The sequence below is a fragment of the Drosophila persimilis genome, unplaced genomic scaffold (genome assembly GCF_003286085.1).
Source record: "Drosophila persimilis strain 14011-0111.01,24,50 unplaced genomic scaffold, DperRS2 tig00001116-arrow-arrow-pilon, whole genome shotgun sequence".
In the NCBI taxonomy this organism is placed as follows: Eukaryota; Metazoa; Arthropoda; class Insecta; order Diptera; family Drosophilidae; genus Drosophila; species Drosophila persimilis.
This window is the reverse complement of record NW_020825422.1, coordinates 71,142-91,981: the sequence shown is the minus strand read 5'-3', so window position 1 is coordinate 91,981 and position 20,840 is coordinate 71,142. Positions and strand designations below refer to the sequence as shown.

Genomic DNA, 20,840 nt, shown 5'->3' with positions numbered 1-20,840 from the left:
GGCTATTGATGCTGATCAAGAATATATATACTTTATGGGGTCGGAAACGATTCCTTCTGGACGTTACACACATCCACTTTTACCACAAATCTAATATACCCCAATACTCATTTTGAGTATCGGGTATAAAAATAGCCAAGATTGCTTTGACTGATTGTGGTTTTACTGTAACTCTGCTTTCAGGTGTGCATGTGGGCTCGCGTGCCTCGTGAGGAGCCCACCAAGCCAGTTGAGGCTCAGCTCAACGACCTGCTGGCAAAGGTCAAGGAATTTTTCAACGAGGATAGAGTTAAGGTAAGTCTAGCCGACATTAGCCGACCTTAACAGACCAGACAAAAACGTATGCCTAATTTACTCGATTGCTTCTGCACGACTTCCATGATAAGGCCAACGCTGCTGCTGAAGAAGGTCTTGATGTGAACGAGAAGATCCAGAAGGCGCCAAAACCCTAAAAATGCAGCTCTAAAGCAACGAATTTAAAAATCAAATCAAAAGATGTGCCCAATAAAGGTTTAAACCACAATTTAAAGGTTTTTAGCGTCAGCTCAATAATGCAAAAACATCCACAAACGGAGCTGGATCCGGGTCATGGCAAATAGCCGGTACAGGGCCTGAGGTCCCGCCAAGGGAAGCTCCTGGCGGTTTGCGCACTTGCCGGTTGAATCGAAAATATGGCGGTAGATACGCGGGCGTATGTCGTGCAGCTGCTTGGCGCTGCAGACACTCTGCGGCATCTGGATCAAATGGTCAACCATGAGGGACACTCGTGGGGTAGTCGAAAGCAATAGCTGGCCGCTGACGGTGATTTTTTCCCCAGCTCTTTTCAGACGTAGACGCAGCACCCAATCCTCCTCAAAGGCACGAATCGTCTGTGGGGATCGGGATAAGAGATCATCAGAGGTATGCTGCAGACGAGTTCTGGTTTTCCAAAACCTTACCTCAGACTCGAGGGTCCGTGGGTGTAAACCCTCTGAGCGGTGTATCCACTTCATTCTCAAGGTGAAAAATTCCACCCGGCTAGCACTCAGCACCCGATGGAGCTGCAACACGGGCTTTTGGGCCTCAAGCTCCCTGTCCTCGACATGCAGCATATCTAGGATCTCCTTTCCCTGATTCTGGGGAAACCCACAGTCGGAATCATGTGAGACGCTGTCCTTGTAGGAGCCCTTCCAAGAACAGCCCACGCAGTGGTACTTCCAGCAAACCACACGCCCCTCACAAACGAACTCCAAGTGTCTGGAGAGATCTTTCCTATCTGAGAACTGGTCATTGCAGCTGGGGCAGCTGATGGGTAGCTCCCAGAGGGTCTGGCGCACCACTAGATTCTGCTCCTAATCGTAGTTTCTAATGAGCGATCGACAACTGGGGCAGCAGGCACGCGTTTTATTGAAGATGGCAACAGCCAGAACGGCGGTCTGGCAATTGCAGAAAAATTGCATATCAAAGCGTTGCCGCTTGGTCGCAAAACAGCTGTTGATAAGCTTTATCAAAGCTCACAAGATCTTCAACTCGAATTTTTTTACGGCCTAGTTTTAGGCTATAATTTTGGGAGTTAGCCGTGGATAATTAAAATACAAGAAGACACGATAAGCGTCGAATATTACACCCCCCGCTGAAATCACAGTTTGGGGTCTTGCTAACCAAAGCGTGATCCACACTTGGAGTGCTGGATACGATTTATTGTTTAATATTATTTGCGTGATATTTACCAATAAAGCGACCCTGGAAATCTTTTCTTAATGCGAGCTTTCCGAAACGTAGGTACCAGTTTCGCATTAATGCCTTTCACAAAACTACTCTGGTCAAAATTTCGTCTAGACACTTCTTGACCCACTTGAAAGTTTACTTCTCGGCTTCGAAGATTATAGATATTTTCATTGCGAACATGCTGCTGTTTCATTGCTTCTGCAGCGGTCTTGCGAATTAGCTCGAAGGAATCGTCGCGATCGAAGACTACTGTTCGGTCCTCCAACATACTGAGGTTTCGTAGGAGTTGATAAGTTGAACCGCCAGTAATCATGTTTTGGCCAAAAGCAACAGGATATGGGCTACTTTTGATGGCTGCATGCACACTGGATTGATCGGGCTTAATGTACGCTTTGATAGCAGCGAGTACCGAGCGATTTACCCGCTCTGAGGCATTGGTTTGGGGAGCGTAGGCGGCGGTGTACGAATGTCGAATTTGGTATTTCGCTAACAGATCCTTGAACTTGTGTGACTTGAATTGAACGCCGTTATCTGACACTATCAGCAATTAAACAGGTCTTCCTCCATGAACCGAGTTACGAAAGGAAATTTAGAAAAATGATCGAGTACTACAAAAATGCCTATATTCCCGGATCGACTTCGGGGGTACGGACCTAGAAAATCGACGTAAAGTTTTTGAAATAGACGAAAGGTCTCCCCTGCTTTGCCCATTGACGGACGTAGAGGATGATTGGGGTGCTCGGTCGTTCCTATTCGAGGAAGTCGGTCAGCTGTACTCTTCGTCGCCCAAAAAAAACATAACATCTAATTCGTTAATTCCCTTCCTGTTTTGCTACTCAAAAAAAATTCGCTTCAGCAGCGATCAAATACAAAAAAAAACGAGGGGGAACGTTGTGAGTTGCTGCGGACACCGCAACTCTACAGTTATACCCGATACTAAGTCAGTATGGCTCTCCTCCGGCAGACGCTAATATTAAACGACACGACAAAGAATGCGTGCGAGAGAGACAGAAAATCAGTCTGAGCGTGACGTCGGGCGCTGCGTAGCCAATGCAAATTGATTTGTTCCTTTTGGCTACAAAAATGTTCTGATATGATCCAGATTCAGCAATCTTATAGATATGGTCGTTATCTATGATTCTGCGTTTTTAGTTTTCTCAAATCTGCAATATTGTGGATGCAACAGATTTTCGTTCTTTGTGTGGGCGGAAGGGGGTGGGGCGAAATTCTGAGATATACGTTTTATAGTGACATCTTAAAGGAGTGTGTGTACCAAATTTGGTTATTCTAGCCTTAATAGTCTCTGAGATTTGTGGTTGCCTCAGATTTTCGTCCTTTGCGGGGGCGGAAGGGGGTGTGGCGAAATTTTGAAACAAACTCGTCTCGGTCCGATATATTAGGAGTGTGGAAACCAAATTTGCTTGCTCTAGCTTTTATAGTCTCTGAGATCTAGACGCTACTGTTTTACTCTAAGCAAAGCCGCCTATGCGTGTGTGTTAGAGAGAGACAGGGCGAGAAAAAATTAAATTCTTTTCTTGATGCTGGCTATAATAATAATACGATCCAATTCAGATTCTGCATTCTAAAAGATATGGTCATTCTCTACGATTCTTCGTTTTTTGTTTTCTCGTATCTTTAAAATTGTGTATGGGCGGGGCAAAGTTTTGAAATATTTTTGGAGCAGTGACATATCACAGAAGTCTGGATCCAAAACATCGTTGCTCTAGCTCTTATAGTCTTTGAGCATTAGGCGCTGAAGGGGACGGACAGACGGACAGACGGACGGACGGATAGACAGACATGGCTCAATCGACTCGGCTATTGATGCTGATCAAGAATATATATACTTTATCGGAATCGGAAACGATTCCTTCTGGACGTTACACACATCCACTTTTACCACAAATCTAATATACCCCAATACTCATTTTGAGTATCGGGTATAAAAATAGCCAAGATTGCTTTGACTGATTGTGGTTTTACTGTAACTCTGCTTTCAGGTGTGCATGTGTGCTCCCGTGCCTCGTGAGGAGCCCACCAAGCCAGTTGAGGCTCAGCTCAACGACCTGCTGGCAAAGGTCAAGGAATTTTTCAACGAGGATAGCGTTAAGGTAAGTCTAGCCGACACTAGCCGACCTTAACAGACCAGACAAAAACGTATGCCTAATTTACTCGATTGCTTCTGCACGACTTCCATGATAAGGCCAACGCTGCTGCTGAAGAAGGTCTTGCTGTGAACGAGCAGATCCAGAAGGCGCCCAAACCCTAAAAATGCAGCTCTAAAGCAACGAATTTAAAAATCAAATCAAAAGATGTGCCCAATAAAGGTTTAAACCACAATTTAAAGGTTTTTAGCGTCAGCTCAATAATGCAAAAACATCCACAAACGGAGCTGGATCCGGGTCATGGCAAATAGCCGGTACAGGGCCTGAGGTCCCGCCAAGGGAAGCTCCTGGCGCTTTGCGCACTTGCCGGTTGAATCGAAAATATGGCGGTAGATACGCGGGCGTATGTCGTGCAGCTGCTTGGCGCTGCAGACACTCTGCGGCATCTGGATCAAATGGTCAACCATGAGGGACACTCGTGGGGTAGTCGAAAGCAATAGCTGGCCGCTGACGGTGATTTTTTCCCCAGCTCTTTTCAGACGTAGACGCAGCACCCAATCCTCCTCAAAGGCACGAATCGACTGTGGGGATCGGGATAAGAGATCATCAGAGGTATGCTGCAGACGAGTTCTGGTTCTCCAAAACCTTACCTCAGACTCGAGGGTCCGTGGGTGTAAACCCTCTGAGCGGTGTATCCACTTCATTCTCAAGGTGAAAAATTCCACCCGGCTAGCACTCAGCACCCGATGGAGCTGCAACACGGGCTTTTGGGCCTCAAGCTCCCTGTCCTCGACATGCAGCATATCTAGGATCTCCTTTCCCTGCTTCTGGGGAAACCCACAGTCGGAATCATGTGAGACGCTGTCCTTGTAGGAGCCCTTCCAAGAACAGCCCACGCAGTGGTACTTGCAGCAAACCACACGCCCCTCACAAACGAACTCCAAGTGTCTGGAGAGATCTTTCCTATCTGAGAACTGGTCATTGCAGCTGGGGCAGCTGATGGGTAGCTCCCAGAGGGTCTGGCGCACCACTAGATTCTGCTCCTGATCGTAGTTTCTAATGAGCGATCGACAACTGGGGCAGCAGGCACGCGTTTTATTGAAGATGGCAACAGCCAGAACGGCGGTCTGGCAATTGAAGAAAAATTGTATATCAAAGCGTTGCCGCTTGGTCGCAAAACAGCTGTTGATAAGCTTTATCAAAGCTCACAAGATCTTCAACTCGAATTTTTTTACGGCCTAGTTTTAGGCTATAATTTTGGGAGTTAGCCGTGGATAATTAAAATACAAGAAGACACGATAAGCGTCGAATATTACACCCCCCGCTGAAATCACAGTTTGGGGTCTTGCTAACCAAAGCGTGATCCACACTTGGAGTGCTGGATACGATTTATTGTTTAATATTATTTGCGTGATATTTACCAATAAAGCGACCCTGGAAATCTTTTCTTAATGCGAGCTTTCCGAAACGTAGGTACCAGTTTCGCATTAATGCCTTTCACAAAACTACTCTGGTCAAAATTTCGTCTAGACACTTCTTGACCCACTTGAAAGTTTACTTCTCGGCTTCGAAGATTATAGATATTTTCATTGCGAACATGCTGCTGTTTCATTGCTTCTGCAGCGGTCTTGCGAATTAGCTCGAAGGAATCGTCGCGATCGAAGACTACTGTTCGGTCCTCCAACATACTGAGGTTTCGTAGGAGTTGATAAGTTGAACCGCCAGTAATCATGTTTTGGCCAAAAGCAACAGGATATGGGCTACTTTTGATGGCTGCATGCACACTGGATTGATCGGGCTTAATGTACGCTTTGATAGCAGCGAGTACCGAGCGATTTACCCGCTCTGAGGCATTGGTTTGGGGAGCGTAGGCGGCGGTGTACGAATGTCGAATTTGGTATTTCGCTAACAGATCCTTGAACTTGTGTGACTTGAATTGAACGCCGTTATCTGACACTATCAGCAATTAAACAGGTCTTCCTCCATGAACCGAGTTACGAAAGGAAATTTAGAAAAATGATCGAGTACTACAAAAATGCCTATATTCCCGGATCGACTTCGGGGGTACGGACCTAGAAAATCGACGTAAAGTTTTTGAAATAGACGAAAGGTCTCCCCTGCTTTGCCCATTGACGGACGTAGAGGATGATTGGGGTGCTCGGTCGTTCCTATTCGAGGAAGTCGGTCAGCTGTACTCTTCGTCGCCCAAAAAAAACATAACATCTAATTCGTTAATTCCCTTCCTGTTTTGCTACTCAAAAAAAATTCGCTTCAGCAGCGATCAAATACAAAAAAAAACGAGGGGGAACGTTGTGAGTTGCTGCGGACACCGCAACTCTACAGTTATACCCGATACTAAGTCAGTATGGCTCTCCTCCGGCAGACGCTAATATTAAACGACACGACAAAGAATGCGTGCGAGAGAGACAGAAAATCAGTCTGAGCGTGACGTCGGGCGCTGCGTAGCCAATGCAAATTGATTTGTTCCTTTTGGCTACAAAAATGTTCTGATATGATCCAGATTCAGCAATCTGATAGATATGGTCGTTATCTATGATTCTGCGTTTTTAGTTTTCTCAAATCTGCAATATTGTGGATGCAACAGATTTTCGTTCTTTGTGTGGGCGGAAGGGGGTGGGGCGAAATTCTGAGATATACGTTTTATAGTGACATCTTAAAGGAGTGTGTGTACCAAATTTGGTTATTCTAGCCTTAATAGTCTCTGAGATTTGTGGTTGCCTCAGATTTTCGTCCTTTGCGGGGGCGGAAGGGGGTGTGGCGAAATTTTGAAACAAACTCGTCTCGGTCCGATATATTAGGAGTGTGGAAACCAAATTTGCTTGCTCTAGCTTTTATAGTCTCTGAGATCTAGACGCTACTGTTTTACTCTAAGCAAAGCCGCCTATGCGTGTGTGTTAGAGAGAGACAGGGCGAGAAAAAATTAAATTCTTTTCTTGATGCTGGCTATAATAATAATACGATCCAATTCAGATTCTGCATTCTAAAAGATATGGTCATTCTCTACGATTCTTCGTTTTTTGTTTTCTCGTATCTTTAAAATTGTGTATGGGCGGGGCAAAGTTTTGAAATATTTTTGGAGCAGTGACATATCACAGAAGTCTGGATCCAAAACATCGTTGCTCTAGCTCTTATAGTCTTTGAGCATTAGGCGCTGAAGGGGACGGACAGACGGACAGACGGACGGACGGATAGACAGACATGGCTCAATCGACTCGGCTATTGATGCTGATCAAGAATATATATACTTTATCGGAATCGGAAACGATTCCTTCTGGACGTTACACACATCCACTTTTACCACAAATCTAATATACCCCAATACTCATTTTGAGTATCGGGTATAAAAATAGCCAAGATTGCTTTGACTGATTGTGGTTTTACTGTAACTCTGCTTTCAGGTGTGCATGTGTGCTCCCGTGCCTCGTGAGGAGCCCACCAAGCCAGTTGAGGCTCAGCTCAACGACCTGCTGGCAAAGGTCAAGGAATTTTTCAACGAGGATAGCGTTAAGGTAAGTCTAGCCGACACTAGCCGACCTTAACAGACCAGACAAAAACGTATGCCTAATTTACTCGATTGCTTCTGCACGACTTCCATGATAAGGCCAACGCTGCTGCTGAAGAAGGTCTTGCTGTGAACGAGCAGATCCAGAAGGCGCCCAAACCCTAAAAATGCAGCTCTAAAGCAACGAATTTAAAAATCAAATCAAAAGATGTGCCCAATAAAGGTTTAAACCACAATTTAAAGGTTTTTAGCGTCAGCTCAATAATGCAAAAACATCCACAAACGGAGCTGGATCCGGGTCATGGCAAATAGCCGGTACAGGGCCTGAGGTCCCGCCAAGGGAAGCTCCTGGCGCTTTGCGCACTTGCCGGTTGAATCGAAAATATGGCGGTAGATACGCGGGCGTATGTCGTGCAGCTGCTTGGCGCTGCAGACACTCTGCGGCATCTGGATCAAATGGTCAACCATGAGGGACACTCGTGGGGTAGTCGAAAGCAATAGCTGGCCGCTGACGGTGATTTTTTCCCCAGCTCTTTTCAGACGTAGACGCAGCACCCAATCCTCCTCAAAGGCACGAATCGACTGTGGGGATCGGGATAAGAGATCATCAGAGGTATGCTGCAGACGAGTTCTGGTTCTCCAAAACCTTACCTCAGACTCGAGGGTCCGTGGGTGTAAACCCTCTGAGCGGTGTATCCACTTCATTCTCAAGGTGAAAAATTCCACCCGGCTAGCACTCAGCACCCGATGGAGCTGCAACACGGGCTTTTGGGCCTCAAGCTCCCTGTCCTCGACATGCAGCATATCTAGGATCTCCTTTCCCTGCTTCTGGGGAAACCCACAGTCGGAATCATGTGAGACGCTGTCCTTGTAGGGGCCCTTCCAAGAACAGCCCACGCAGTGGTACTTGCAGCAAACCACACGCCCCTCACAAACGAACTCCAAGTGTCTGGAGAGATCTTTCCTATCTGAGAACTGGTCATTGCAGCTGGGGCAGCTGATGGGTAGCTCCCAGAGGGTCTGGCGCACCACTAGATTCTGCTCCTGATCGTAGTTTCTAATGAGCGATCGACAACTGGGGCAGCAGGCACGCGTTTTATTGAAGATGGCAACAGCCAGAACGGCGGTCTGGCAATTGAAGAAAAATTGTATATCAAAGCGTTGCCGCTTGGTCGCAAAACAGCTGTTGATAAGCTTTATCAAAGCTCACAAGATCTTCAACTCGAATTTTTTTACGGCCTAGTTTTAGGCTATAATTTTGGGAGTTAGCCGTGGATAATTAAAATACAAGAAGACACGATAAGCGTCGAATATTACACCCCCCGCTGAAATCACAGTTTGGGGTCTTGCTAACCAAAGCGTGATCCACACTTGGAGTGCTGGATACGATTTATTGTTTAATATTATTTGCGTGATATTTACCAATAAAGCGACCCTGGAAATCTTTTCTTAATGCGAGCTTTCCGAAACGTAGGTACCAGTTTCGCATTAATGCCTTTCACAAAACTACTCTGGTCAAAATTTCGTCTAGACACTTCTTGACCCACTTGAAAGTTTACTTCTCGGCTTCGAAGATTATAGATATTTTCATTGCGAACATGCTGCTGTTTCATTGCTTCTGCAGCGGTCTTGCGAATTAGCTCGAAGGAATCGTCGCGATCGAAGACTACTGTTCGGTCCTCCAACATACTGAGGTTTCGTAGGAGTTGATAAGTTGAACCGCCAGTAATCATGTTTTGGCCAAAAGCAACAGGATATGGGCTACTTTTGATGGCTGCATGCACACTGGATTGATCGGGCTTAATGTACGCTTTGATAGCAGCGAGTACCGAGCGATTTACCCGCTCTGAGGCATTGGTTTGGGGAGCGTAGGCGGCGGTGTACGAATGTCGAATTTGGTATTTCGCTAACAGATCCTTGAACTTGTGTGACTTGAATTGAACGCCGTTATCTGACACTATCAGCAATTAAACAGGTCTTCCTCCATGAACCGAGTTACGAAAGGAAATTTAGAAAAACGATCGAGTACTACAAAAATGCCTATATTCCCGGATCGACTTCGGGGGTACGGACCTAGAAAATCGACGTAAAGTTTTTGAAATAGACGAAAGGTCTCCCCTGCTTTGCCCATTGACGGACGTAGAGGATGATTGGGGTGCTCGGTCGTTCCTATTCGAGGAAGTCGGTCAGCTGTACTCTTCGTCGCCCAAAAAAAACATAACATCTAATTCGTTAATTCCCTTCCTGTTTTGCTACTCAAAAAAAATTCGCTTCAGCAGCGATCAAATACAAAAAAAAACGAGGGGGAACGTTGTGAGTTGCTGCGGACACCGCAACTCTACAGTTATACCCGATACTAAGTCAGTATGGCTCTCCTCCGGCAGACGCTAATATTAAACGACACGACAAAGAATGCGTGCGAGAGAGACAGAAAATCAGTCTGAGCGTGACGTCGGGCGCTGCGTAGCCAATGCAAATTGATTTGTTCCTTTTGGCTACAAAAATGATCTGATATGATCCAGATTCAGCAATCTGATAGATATGGTCGTTATCTATGATTCTGCGTTTTTAGTTTTCTCAAATCTGCAATATTGTGGATGCAACAGATTTTCGTCCTTTGTGTGGGCGGAAGGGGGTGGGGCGAAATTCTGAGATATACGTTTTATAGTGACATCTTAAAGGAGTGTGTGTACCAAATTTGGTTATTCTAGCCTTAATAGTCTCTGAGATTTGTGGTTGCCTCAGATTTTCGTCCTTTGCGGGGGCGGAAGGGGGTGTGGCGAAATTTTGAAACAAACTCGTCTCGGTCCGATATATTAGGAGTGTGGAAACCAAATTTGCTTGCTCTAGCTTTTATAGTCTCTGAGATCTAGACGCTACTGTTTTACTCTAAGCAAAGCCGCCTATGCGTGTGTGTTAGAGAGAGACAGGGCGAGAAAAAATTAAATTCTTTTCTTGATGCTGGCTATAATAATAATACGATCCAATTCAGATTCTGCATTCTAAAAGATATGGTCATTCTCTACGATTCTTCGTTTTTTGTTTTCTCGTATCTTTAAAATTGTGTATGGGCGGGGCAAAGTTTTGAAATATTTTTGGAGCAGTGACATATCACAGAAGTCTGGATCCAAAACATCGTTGCTCTAGCTCTTATAGTCTTTGAGCATTAGGCGCTGAAGGGGACGGACAGACGGACAGACGGACGGACGGACAGACAGACATGGCTCAATCGACTCGGCTATTGATGCTGATCAAGAATATATATACTTTATCGGAATCGGAAACGATTCCTTCTGGACGTTACACACATCCACTTTTACCACAAATCTAATATACCCCAATACTCATTTTGAGTATCGGGCCTTTGACTGATTGTGGTTTTACTGTAACTCTGCTTTCAGGTGTGCATGTGTGCTCCCGTGCCTCGTGAGGAGCCCACCAAGCCAGTTGAGGCTTAGCTCAACGACCTGCTGGCAAAGGTCAAGGAATTTTTCAACGAGGATAGCGTTAAGGTAAGTCTAGCCGACACTAGCCGACCTTAACAGACCAGACAAAAACGTATGCCTAATTTACTCGATTGCTTCTGCACGACTTCCATGATAAGGCCAACGCTGCTGCTGAAGAAGGTCTTGCTGTGAACGAGCAGATCCAGAAGGCGCCCAAACCCTAAAAATGCAGCTCTAAAGCAACGAATTTAAAAATCAAATCAAAAGATGTGCCCAATAAAGGTTTAAACCACAATTTAAAGGTTTTTAGCGTCAGCTCAATAATGCAAAAACATCCACAAACGGAGCTGGATCCGGGTCATGGCAAATAGCCGGTACAGGGCCTGAGGTCCCGCCAAGGGAAGCTCCTGGCGCTTTGCGCACTTGCCGGTTGAATCGAAAATATGGCGGTAGATACGCGGGCGTATGTCGTGCAGCTGCTTGGCGCTGCAGACACTCTGCGGCATCTGGATCAAATGGTCAACCATGAGGGACACTCGTGGGGTAGTCGAAAGCAATAGCTGGCCGCTGACGGTGATTTTTTCCCCAGCTCTTTTCAGACGTAGACGCAGCACCCAATCCTCCTCAAAGGCACGAATCGACTGTGGGGATCGGGATAAGAGATCATCAGAGGTATGCTGCAGACGAGTTCTGGTTCTCCAAAACCTTACCTCAGACTCGAGGGTCCGTGGGTGTAAACCCTCTGAGCGGTGTATCCACTTCATTCTCAAGGTGAAAAATTCCACCCGGCTAGCACTCAGCACCCGATGGAGCTGCAACACGGGCTTTTGGGCCTCAAGCTCCCTGTCCTCGACATGCAGCATATCTAGGATCTCCTTTCCCTGCTTCTGGGGAAACCCACAGTCGGAATCATGTGAGACGCTGTCCTTGTAGGGGCCCTTCCAAGAACAGCCCACGCAGTGGTACTTGCAGCAAACCACACGCCCCTCACAAACGAACTCCAAGTGTCTGGAGAGATCTTTCCTATCTGAGAACTGGTCATTGCAGCTGGGGCAGCTGATGGGTAGCTCCCAGAGGGTCTGGCGCACCACTAGATTCTGCTCCTGATCGTAGTTTCTAATGAGCGATCGACAACTGGGGCAGCAGGCACGCGTTTTATTGAAGATGGCAACAGCCAGAACGGCGGTCTGGCAATTGCAGAAAAATTGTATATCAAAGCGTTGCCGCTTGGTCGCAAAACAGCTGTTGATAAGCTTTATCAAAGCTCACAAGATCTTCAACTCGAATTTTTTTACGGCCTAGTTTTAGGCTATAATTTTGGGAGTTAGCCGTGGATAATTAAAATACAAGAAGACACGATAAGCGTCGAATATTACACCCCCCGCTGAAATCACAGTTTGGGGTCTTGCTAACCAAAGCGTGATCCACACTTGGAGTGCTGGATACGATTTATTGTTTAATATTATTTGCGTGATATTTACCAATAAAGCGACCCTGGAAATCTTTTCTTAATGCGAGCTTTCCGAAACGTAGGTGCCAGTTTCGCATTAATGCCTTTCACAAAACTACTCTGGTCAAAATTTCGTCTAGACACTTCTTGACCCACTTGAAAGTTTACTTCTCGGCTTCGAAGATTATAGATATTTTCATTGCGAACATGCTGCTGTTTCATTGCTTCTGCAGCGGTCTTGCGAATTAGCTCGAAGGAATCGTCGCGATCAAAGACTACTGTTCGGTCCTCCAACATACTGAGGTTTCGTAGGAGTTGATAAGTTGAACCGCCAGTAATCATGTTTTGGCCAAAAGCAACAGGATATGGGCTACTTTTGATGGCTGCATGCACACTGGATTGATCGGGCTTAATGTACGCTTTGATAGCAGCGAGTACCAAGCGATTTACCCGCTCTGAGGCATTGGTTTGGGGAGCGTAGGCGGCGGTGTACGAATGTCGAATTTGGTATTTCGCTAACAGATCCTTGAACTTGTGTGACTTGAATTGAACGCCGTTATCTGACACTATCAGCAATTAAACATTCCTCCATGAACCGAGTTACGAAAGGAAATTTAGAAAAATGATCGAGTACTACAAAAATGCCTATATTCCCGGATCGACTTCGGGGGTACGGACCTAGAAAATCGACGTAAAGTTTTTGAAATAGACGAAAGGTCTCCCCTGCTTTGCCCATTGACGGACGTAGAGGATGATTGGGGTGCTCGGTCGTTCCTATTCGAGGAAGTCGGTCAGCTGTACTCTTCGTCGCCCAAAAAAAGCATAACATCTAATTCGTTAATTTCCTTCCTGTTTTGCTACTCAAAAAAAATTCGCTTCAGCAGCGATCAAATACAAAAAAAAACGAGGGGGAACGTTGTGAGTTGCTGCGGACACCGCAACTCTACAGTTATACCCGATACTAAGTCAGTATGGCTCTCCTCCGGCAGACGCTAATATTAAACGACACGACAAAGAATGCGTGCGAGAGAGACAGAAAATCAGTCTGAGCGTGACGTCGGGCGCTGCGTAGCCAATGCAAATTGATTTGTTCCTTTTGGCTACAAAAATGATCTGATATGATCCAGATTCAGCAATCTGATAGATATGGTCGTTATCTATGATTCTGCGTTTTTAGTTTTCTCAAATCTGCAATATTGTGGATGCAACAGATTTTCGTCCTTTGTGTGGGCGGAAGGGGGTGGGGCGAAATTCTGAGATATACGTTTTATAGTGACATCTTAAAGGAGTGTGTGTACCAAATTTGGTTATTCTAGCCTTAATAGTCTCTGAGATTTGTGGTTGCCTCAGATTTTCGTCCTTTGCGGGGGCGGAAGGGGGTGTGGCGAAATTTTGAAACAAACTCGTCTCGGTCCGATATATTAGGAGTGTGGAAACCAAATTTGCTTGCTCTAGCTTTTATAGTCTCTGAGATCTAGACGCTACTGTTTTACTCTAAGCAAAGCCGCCTATGCGTGTGTGTTAGAGAGAGACAGGGCGAGAAAAAATTAAATTCTTTTCTTGATGCTGGCTATAATAATAATACGATCCAATTCAGATTCTGCATTCTAAAAGATATGGTCATTCTCTACGATTCTTCGTTTTTTGTTTTCTCGTATCTTTAAAATTGTGTATGGGCGGGGCAAAGTTTTGAAATATTTTTGGAGCAGTGACATATCACAGAAGTCTGGATCCAAAACATCGTTGCTCTAGCTCTTATAGTCTTTGAGCATTAGGCGCTGAAGGGGACGGACAGACGGACAGACGGACGGACGGACAGACAGACATGGCTCAATCGACTCGGCTATTGATGCTGATCAAGAATATATATACTTTATCGGAATCGGAAACGATTCCTTCTGGACGTTACACACATCCACTTTTACCACAAATCTAATATACCCCAATACTCATTTTGAGTATCGGGCCTTTGACTGATTGTGGTTTTACTGTAACTCTGCTTTCAGGTGTGCATGTGTGCTCCCGTGCCTCGTGAGGAGCCCACCAAGCCAGTTGAGGCTTAGCTCAACGACCTGCTGGCAAAGGTCAAGGAATTTTTCAACGAGGATAGCGTTAAGGTAAGTCTAGCCGACACTAGCCGACCTTAACAGACCAGACAAAAACGTATGCCTAATTTACTCGATTGCTTCTGCACGACTTCCATGATAAGGCCAACGCTGCTGCTGAAGAAGGTCTTGCTGTGAACGAGCAGATCCAGAAGGCGCCCAAACCCTAAAAATGCAGCTCTAAAGCAACGAATTTAAAAATCAAATCAAAAGATGTGCCCAATAAAGGTTTAAACCACAATTTAAAGGTTTTTAGCGTCAGCTCAATAATGCAAAAACATCCACAAACGGAGCTGGATCCGGGTCATGGCAAATAGCCGGTACAGGGCCTGAGGTCCCGCCAAGGGAAGCTCCTGGCGCTTTGCGCACTTGCCGGTTGAATCGAAAATATGGCGGTAGATACGCGGGCGTATGTCGTGCAGCTGCTTGGCGCTGCAGACACTCTGCGGCATCTGGATCAAATGGTCAACCATGAGGGACACTCGTGGGGTAGTCGAAAGCAATAGCTGGCCGCTGACGGTGATTTTTTCCCCAGCTCTTTTCAGACGTAGACGCAGCACCCAATCCTCCTCAAAGGCACGAATCGACTGTGGGGATCGGGATAAGAGATCATCAGAGGTATGCTGCAGACGAGTTCTGGTTCTCCAAAACCTTACCTCAGACTCGAGGGTCCGTGGGTGTAAACCCTCTGAGCGGTGTATCCACTTCATTCTCAAGGTGAAAAATTCCACCCGGCTAGCACTCAGCACCCGATGGAGCTGCAACACGGGCTTTTGGGCCTCAAGCTCCCTGTCCTCGACATGCAGCATATCTAGGATCTCCTTTCCCTGCTTCTGGGGAAACCCACAGTCGGAATCATGTGAGACGCTGTCCTTGTAGGGGCCCTTCCAAGAACAGCCCACGCAGTGGTACTTGCAGCAAACCACACGCCCCTCACAAACGAACTCCAAGTGTCTGGAGAGATCTTTCCTATCTGAGAACTGGTCATTGCAGCTGGGGCAGCTGATGGGTAGCTCCCAGAGGGTCTGGCGCACCACTAGATTCTGCTCCTGAATTAAGCAAACATTTCCCAGTACAATTCAAGAAGCAATTAACTAAACTATGTACCAATTTTAGTGACGTATTCGGGCTTGAAACCGAATCAATCACAACAAATAATTTTTATAAACAGAAATTGAGATTGAGGGATGACGAACCTATATATATAAAGAACTATCGAAGTCCGCATAGCCAAGTTGAGGAAATTAAAAAACAAGTAGGAAAATTAATCAACGACAATATTGTCGAACCATCCGTATCAGAATACAACAGCCCACTTCTACTTGTCCCAAAGAAAGCCCTTCCGGGTTCAGAACAAAAGAAATGGCGATTAGTAGTTGACTATCGTCAAATAAACAAAAAACTCCTGGCCGACAAATTACCACTACCTAGAATTGATGACATTTTGGATCAACTAGGTAGAGCAAAGTATTTCTCATGCCTTGACTTAATGTCAGGTTTTCATCAAATCGAACTAGAAGAAAGTTCGCGAAATATAACGTCTTTTTCAACGAGCAATGGCTCATATCGCTTCACGCGACTACCATTTGGTTTAAAAATAGCGCCGAATTCATTTCAAAGAATGATGACTATAGCCTTCTCTGGACTTGAAGCTTCGCAAGCCTTCCTGTATATGGACGATCTAATAGTCATGGGTTGTTCCGAAAAACATATGCTTAAAAACTTAACAGATATTTTTGAGATATGTAGGAAACACAACCTAAAATTACATCCACAAAAATGTTCATTTTTTATGCATGAAGTGACCTTTCTTGGTCATAAATGCACAGATAAAGGAATCTTGCCAGATGACAAGAAATATGACGTCATCAAAAACTATCCAGTCCCACATGATGCGGACAGCGCTAGACGATTTATTGCATTTTGCAATTATTATAGACGTTTTATTAAAAACTTCGCCGACTATTCCCGGCACATAACTAGATTATGTAAAAAGAATGTCGTATGTCGTATGTCGCTCGACAGACGGATAAGTACATAATTCCACACAATTTCCATTTAGTTAATCAAAATTTTGCAATTCCGTGTGATGGAATGATAGGCATTGATTTCATAAAAGAATTAAACTGCCTAATAGACTTAAAACCTGCAGAGGATTGGTTAATAATACGACCAAATAATATAAAAATTAAAATTTATGTTCCAATAACATACAGTTCTGGTAACAATACAATTCTTCTACCAGCAAGATCACAAGTTGTCAGAAAAATAGAATTAACGTCCGATATAGAAACCATATTGATCCCAAACCAGGAAATTCAACCTGGTATTTATGTAGCAAATACAATAACTTCAAAAAAATAATACATTTGTCCGATTGCTGAATACAACCAGTACCAACCAATTAGTACATATAAATAACATACAATATGAACCACTTTCGAATTACAATGTAATTCAAACAACTCAAAAAATCCGAGAAAAAACTGTCATAGCTGAATTAAGCAAACATTTCCCAGTACAATTCAAGAAGCAATTAACTAAACTATGTACCAATTTTAGTGACGTATTCGGGCTTGAAACCGAATCAATCACAACAATTAATTTTTATACCCGATACTCAAAATGAGTATTGGGGTATATTAGATTTGTGGTAAAAGTGGATGTGTGTAACGTCCAGAAGGAATCGTTTCCGACCCTATAAAGTATATATATTCTTGATCAGCATCAATAGCCGAGTCGATTGAGCCCTGTCTGTCTGTCCGTCCGTCCGTCTGTCCGTCTGTCCGTCTGTCCGTCCCCTTCAGCGCCTAATGCTCAAAGACTATAAGAGCTAGAGCAACGATGTTTTGGATCCAGACTTCTGTGATATGTCACTGCTCCAAAAATATTTCAAAACTTTGCCCCGCCCACTTCCGCCCCCACAAAGGGCGAAAATCTGTGGCATCCACAATTTCGACGATACGAGAAAACTAAAAACGCAGAATCATAGATAATGACCATATCTATCAGATTGCTGAATCTGGATCAGATCAGATAATTTTTGTAGCCAAAAGGAACAAATCAATTTGCATTGGCTACGCAGCGCCCGACGTCACGCACAGACTGATTTTCTGTCTCTCTCGCACGCACTCTTTGTCGTGTCGTTTAATATTAGCGGCGCTGCCGGAGGAGAGCCATACTGACTTAGTATCGGGTATAACTGTAGAGTTGCGGTGTCCGCAGCAACTCACAACGTTCCCCCTCGTTATAAACAGAAATTGAGATTGAGGAAGACTAACCTAAATGTGACCTAGTAGATAATGTATCAGGACAACTGCAAAAACTCTGAAAAAAAATCGTACAAAAAAAAAATATAAAAACTTCAAAATGCATTGGTGTGTGTGTCCCGTTCGTGTAATCGCCGACGCGCCAGGTCCCCACCTCAGCCCCGTGCCACACGGAACCGCCTCCTCTCCGTCCCCGACCTAGCCATCAGTGGGTAGACGGGCATCGGTAGCACCAGCTCCGGGTCAGGCCAAGGCCGACTTCCAACACGGCCAATGGCCAATGGACAATACGGTCCATCAGTCCATCAGATGGTAAAGCACAAGCAGCACGCTCTCGTGAGCGGCGCCCCCTCGTCGCCCTCCGCCCTAAGGGGCTTGCGCGCTGAGAACGGCCGGCGGTGGCACTGCGGTACGGTCCGAGTCTGGCTGGACAGGATAGGCACAACCGTCTCGGACCGGACCATAATGGATGAGGTGCGTCCACAAAAATAACCATAGAGATGTTTAAGGCAAATTCTAAATAAACAAAAGTATAAACCAAAAACAATTGTAACGAGAAACAAACGAATTCCCTATAAAGGCAAAGAGCAAAAACTATCCAGTCCCACATGATGCGGACAGCGCTAGACGATTTATTGCATTTTGCAATTATTATAGACGTTTTATTAAAAACTTCGCCGACTATTCCCGGCACATAACTAGATTATGTAAAAAGAATGTCCCCTTTGAGTGGTCAACTGAATGTCAAAATGCATTCCAATATTTAAAAGATAAACTTATGGAACCCACTCTGTTACAGTACCCAGATTTTCAGAAAGAATTTTGCATAATCACCGATGCTAGTAAACAAGCATGTGGAGCGGTTTTAACTCAAAACCATAGCGGACTCCAACTCCCATTAGCATATGCATCACGATCATTCACAAAAGGTGAAAGTAACAAAAGTACTACAGAACAGGAATTAGCAGCAATTCATTGGGCAATTACCCATTTTCGACCATATATCTATGGTAAACACTTTACAGTAAAAACGGATCACAGACCACTAACATACCTATTTTCAATGGTCAATCCCAGATCAAAACTCACACGCATGCGGCTCGAATTAGAAGAATACGACTTTACAGTCGAGTATCTAAAGGGTAAAGATAATCATGTAGCAGATGCGTTATCAGGAATAACCATCACAGACCTAAAAAACATACAAAATACGAATAAAGTCCTGAAAGTCACTACCAGGCAACAGAGTAGACAGAAATCCTGCGCAGGAAAAGAACAAATAGAATTGCCTAGGCAATCTCTAACAAAAGCTTCAAAGCCCAACGTATATGAAGTCATCAACAATGACGAAGTACGTAAAGTAGTGACCTTGCATGTAAATAATAATTTATGTTTTTTCAAACATGAAAAAAAATTACTGCAAGATATGATGTTAGCGATTTGTATACTAATGGAACCCTTGACTTAGGTCAGTTTTTCCAAAGGCTTGAAACGCAGGCCGGTAAACAAAAAATCAGCCAACTCAAAGTGGCACCGTGGGAAAATATCTTTGAATACATTTCAATAGATAATTTTAAAAATATGGGCAATAAAATATTACGAACAATAAGAGTAGCGCTACTCAACCCGGTGACCCTAATTAAAAATGAAAAAGAAAAAGAAGCAATACTGTCTACATTACATGATGATCCCATACAAGGAGGACATACAGGCATAACAAAAACCTTGGCCAAGGTCAAAAGACATTATTTTTGGAAAGGTATGACTAAAGAAATAACCAATTACATACGAAAATGTCCAAAATGCCAAAAAGCTAAAGTAACCAAGCACACAATAACTCCATTGACTATTACAGAAACACCATACATGGCGACCGTGACAGGACCATATATGTCCTACGCGATGGATCAATCTAAGGATTGAAAAAAAAAGGAGAAAAATTTTTTCAAAAAAGTGTCAAAAATAATAAAGACAAAGAATGGCCGAAAAAAAATATAATAATATGTGATTTTGTTAAAAAAAAAAAATCGGACCAAGTCAAAAGAAAATTGATGAATTGGAAAAAGTATTGAAATAGTGTTGTCCCCAGTGCCAGTGCCAAGGAAAAAACCCAGCAGAAAGCCAAACCAGCCGTTTCGCCAGACCCATGCACGACTGCCGACGATATTACGCACAAACCCATGTTGCATTATAATTTATACCTTTAACTTTGGGGACTACAATGCGGCCAGGAATATATAATACCCAAGGAGATTTAACAGCCCGCGCTACAAAGAGCGTACACGCAATATAAAAACCTGTGCGAAGACCAGCACCGGCCCCCACCAGACCCAGCAAGGACCAATAATATAAGTGCGAGTGGCATAGGACCGCCCCTTGCACCGTCGATGGACAGTAACACAAACACTCCAGCAGCAGAAAATGCACCAGACTTCGCCGACGCTGCTCCTACCGAGCAAAGGGACGCACTCAGCCTACAAGAGGCCTTAGAAGTGTATCCAAACGATGGACCACGCCCACTCACAATAGCTGAGTACAGGGCAAGACAAGAAAAACGCCCCAGGAAGAAAACAAAGAGGGGCGGCCGGATCAAACGGCTGCTTCAACAACGACGTCTGGAGCGGGACCTGGAAAAAACATATACAAATGAAGAGGACCGACAGCGCTGCCAAGAGCGCATCAAGGAAATCAATAAACAACTTCGCCAATAAAAGAGCGAAGTAACGCAATTGAGCTGCAGAAATGCCATGCCTCATATTGCCAATAATTATAATTTTCTATCTCGAGTTGAAGCACCCTTAAAGTGAAACTTGAAAATACTAACCTCTGTTAGGCTATTACTAAAACCATGTGATCGATGTTGAATTATATAATGAAAAACCTGTAAATCGATCACATGTCCCTTAACATTTTTTTTCTTCCTTCATTTTGATCAAATATATATAAAAAAAAAATTTATATTGATGAAATTTTAAAGAGTAAAAAAAAAAAAAAAAAGGAAGGGTATATAGATATGTGTGTCCATGAGAAAAAAAAAATTTTTTTTTATTGAAAAGAATAAATGAATAGCAAATAATAAAAAAAAAAATAAAATAAAAATAAAAAACTCCAACATTGTAGAAACCAATTTTTGAGAGAAAATCATCACCATGGGTTGGTTCGGTTCTGACAATAGTCAGACCAAAGACAATACGGCCAATGTGGTCAATAATGTCAAAATAATAGACCACAGGGA

General features: G+C 44.2%; 2 protein-coding genes across 2 annotated transcripts in view; both read right to left on the bottom strand.

The window, feature by feature from the left end:
* Positions 1-545: 545 nt before the first annotated feature.
* Positions 546-1,091, bottom strand: LOC113566858. The gene is made up of 2 exons (XM_026994020.1): positions 939-1,091; positions 546-869 (listed from the first exon to the last, which is right to left on the bottom strand). The coding sequence occupies exons 1-2, from the start codon at positions 1,089-1,091 to the stop codon at positions 546-548; spliced, it is 477 nt and encodes a 158-aa protein (XP_026849821.1).
* A 2,978-nt stretch (positions 1,092-4,069) lies between these two features.
* The window catches only part of LOC113566856, a 36,749-nt gene continuing 19,978 nt past the window's right edge, over positions 4,070-20,840 (bottom strand). The window contains exons 7-21 of the mRNA XM_026994018.1: positions 15,022-15,370; positions 14,884-14,987; positions 14,626-14,788; positions 14,426-14,502; positions 11,521-11,968; positions 11,383-11,486; positions 11,125-11,287; positions 10,925-11,001; positions 8,016-8,463; positions 7,878-7,981; positions 7,620-7,782; positions 7,420-7,496; positions 4,492-4,939; positions 4,354-4,457; positions 4,070-4,258 (exon numbers count right to left, since the gene is read on the bottom strand). Of these exons, the coding sequence (XP_026849819.1) occupies positions 4,070-4,258; positions 4,354-4,457; positions 4,492-4,939; positions 7,420-7,496; positions 7,620-7,782; positions 7,878-7,981; positions 8,016-8,463; positions 10,925-11,001; positions 11,125-11,287; positions 11,383-11,486; positions 11,521-11,968; positions 14,426-14,502; positions 14,626-14,788; positions 14,884-14,987; positions 15,022-15,370 (3,018 nt within the window). The remainder of the gene's footprint in view (positions 4,259-4,353; positions 4,458-4,491; positions 4,940-7,419; positions 7,497-7,619; positions 7,783-7,877; positions 7,982-8,015; positions 8,464-10,924; positions 11,002-11,124; positions 11,288-11,382; positions 11,487-11,520; positions 11,969-14,425; positions 14,503-14,625; positions 14,789-14,883; positions 14,988-15,021; positions 15,371-20,840) is intronic.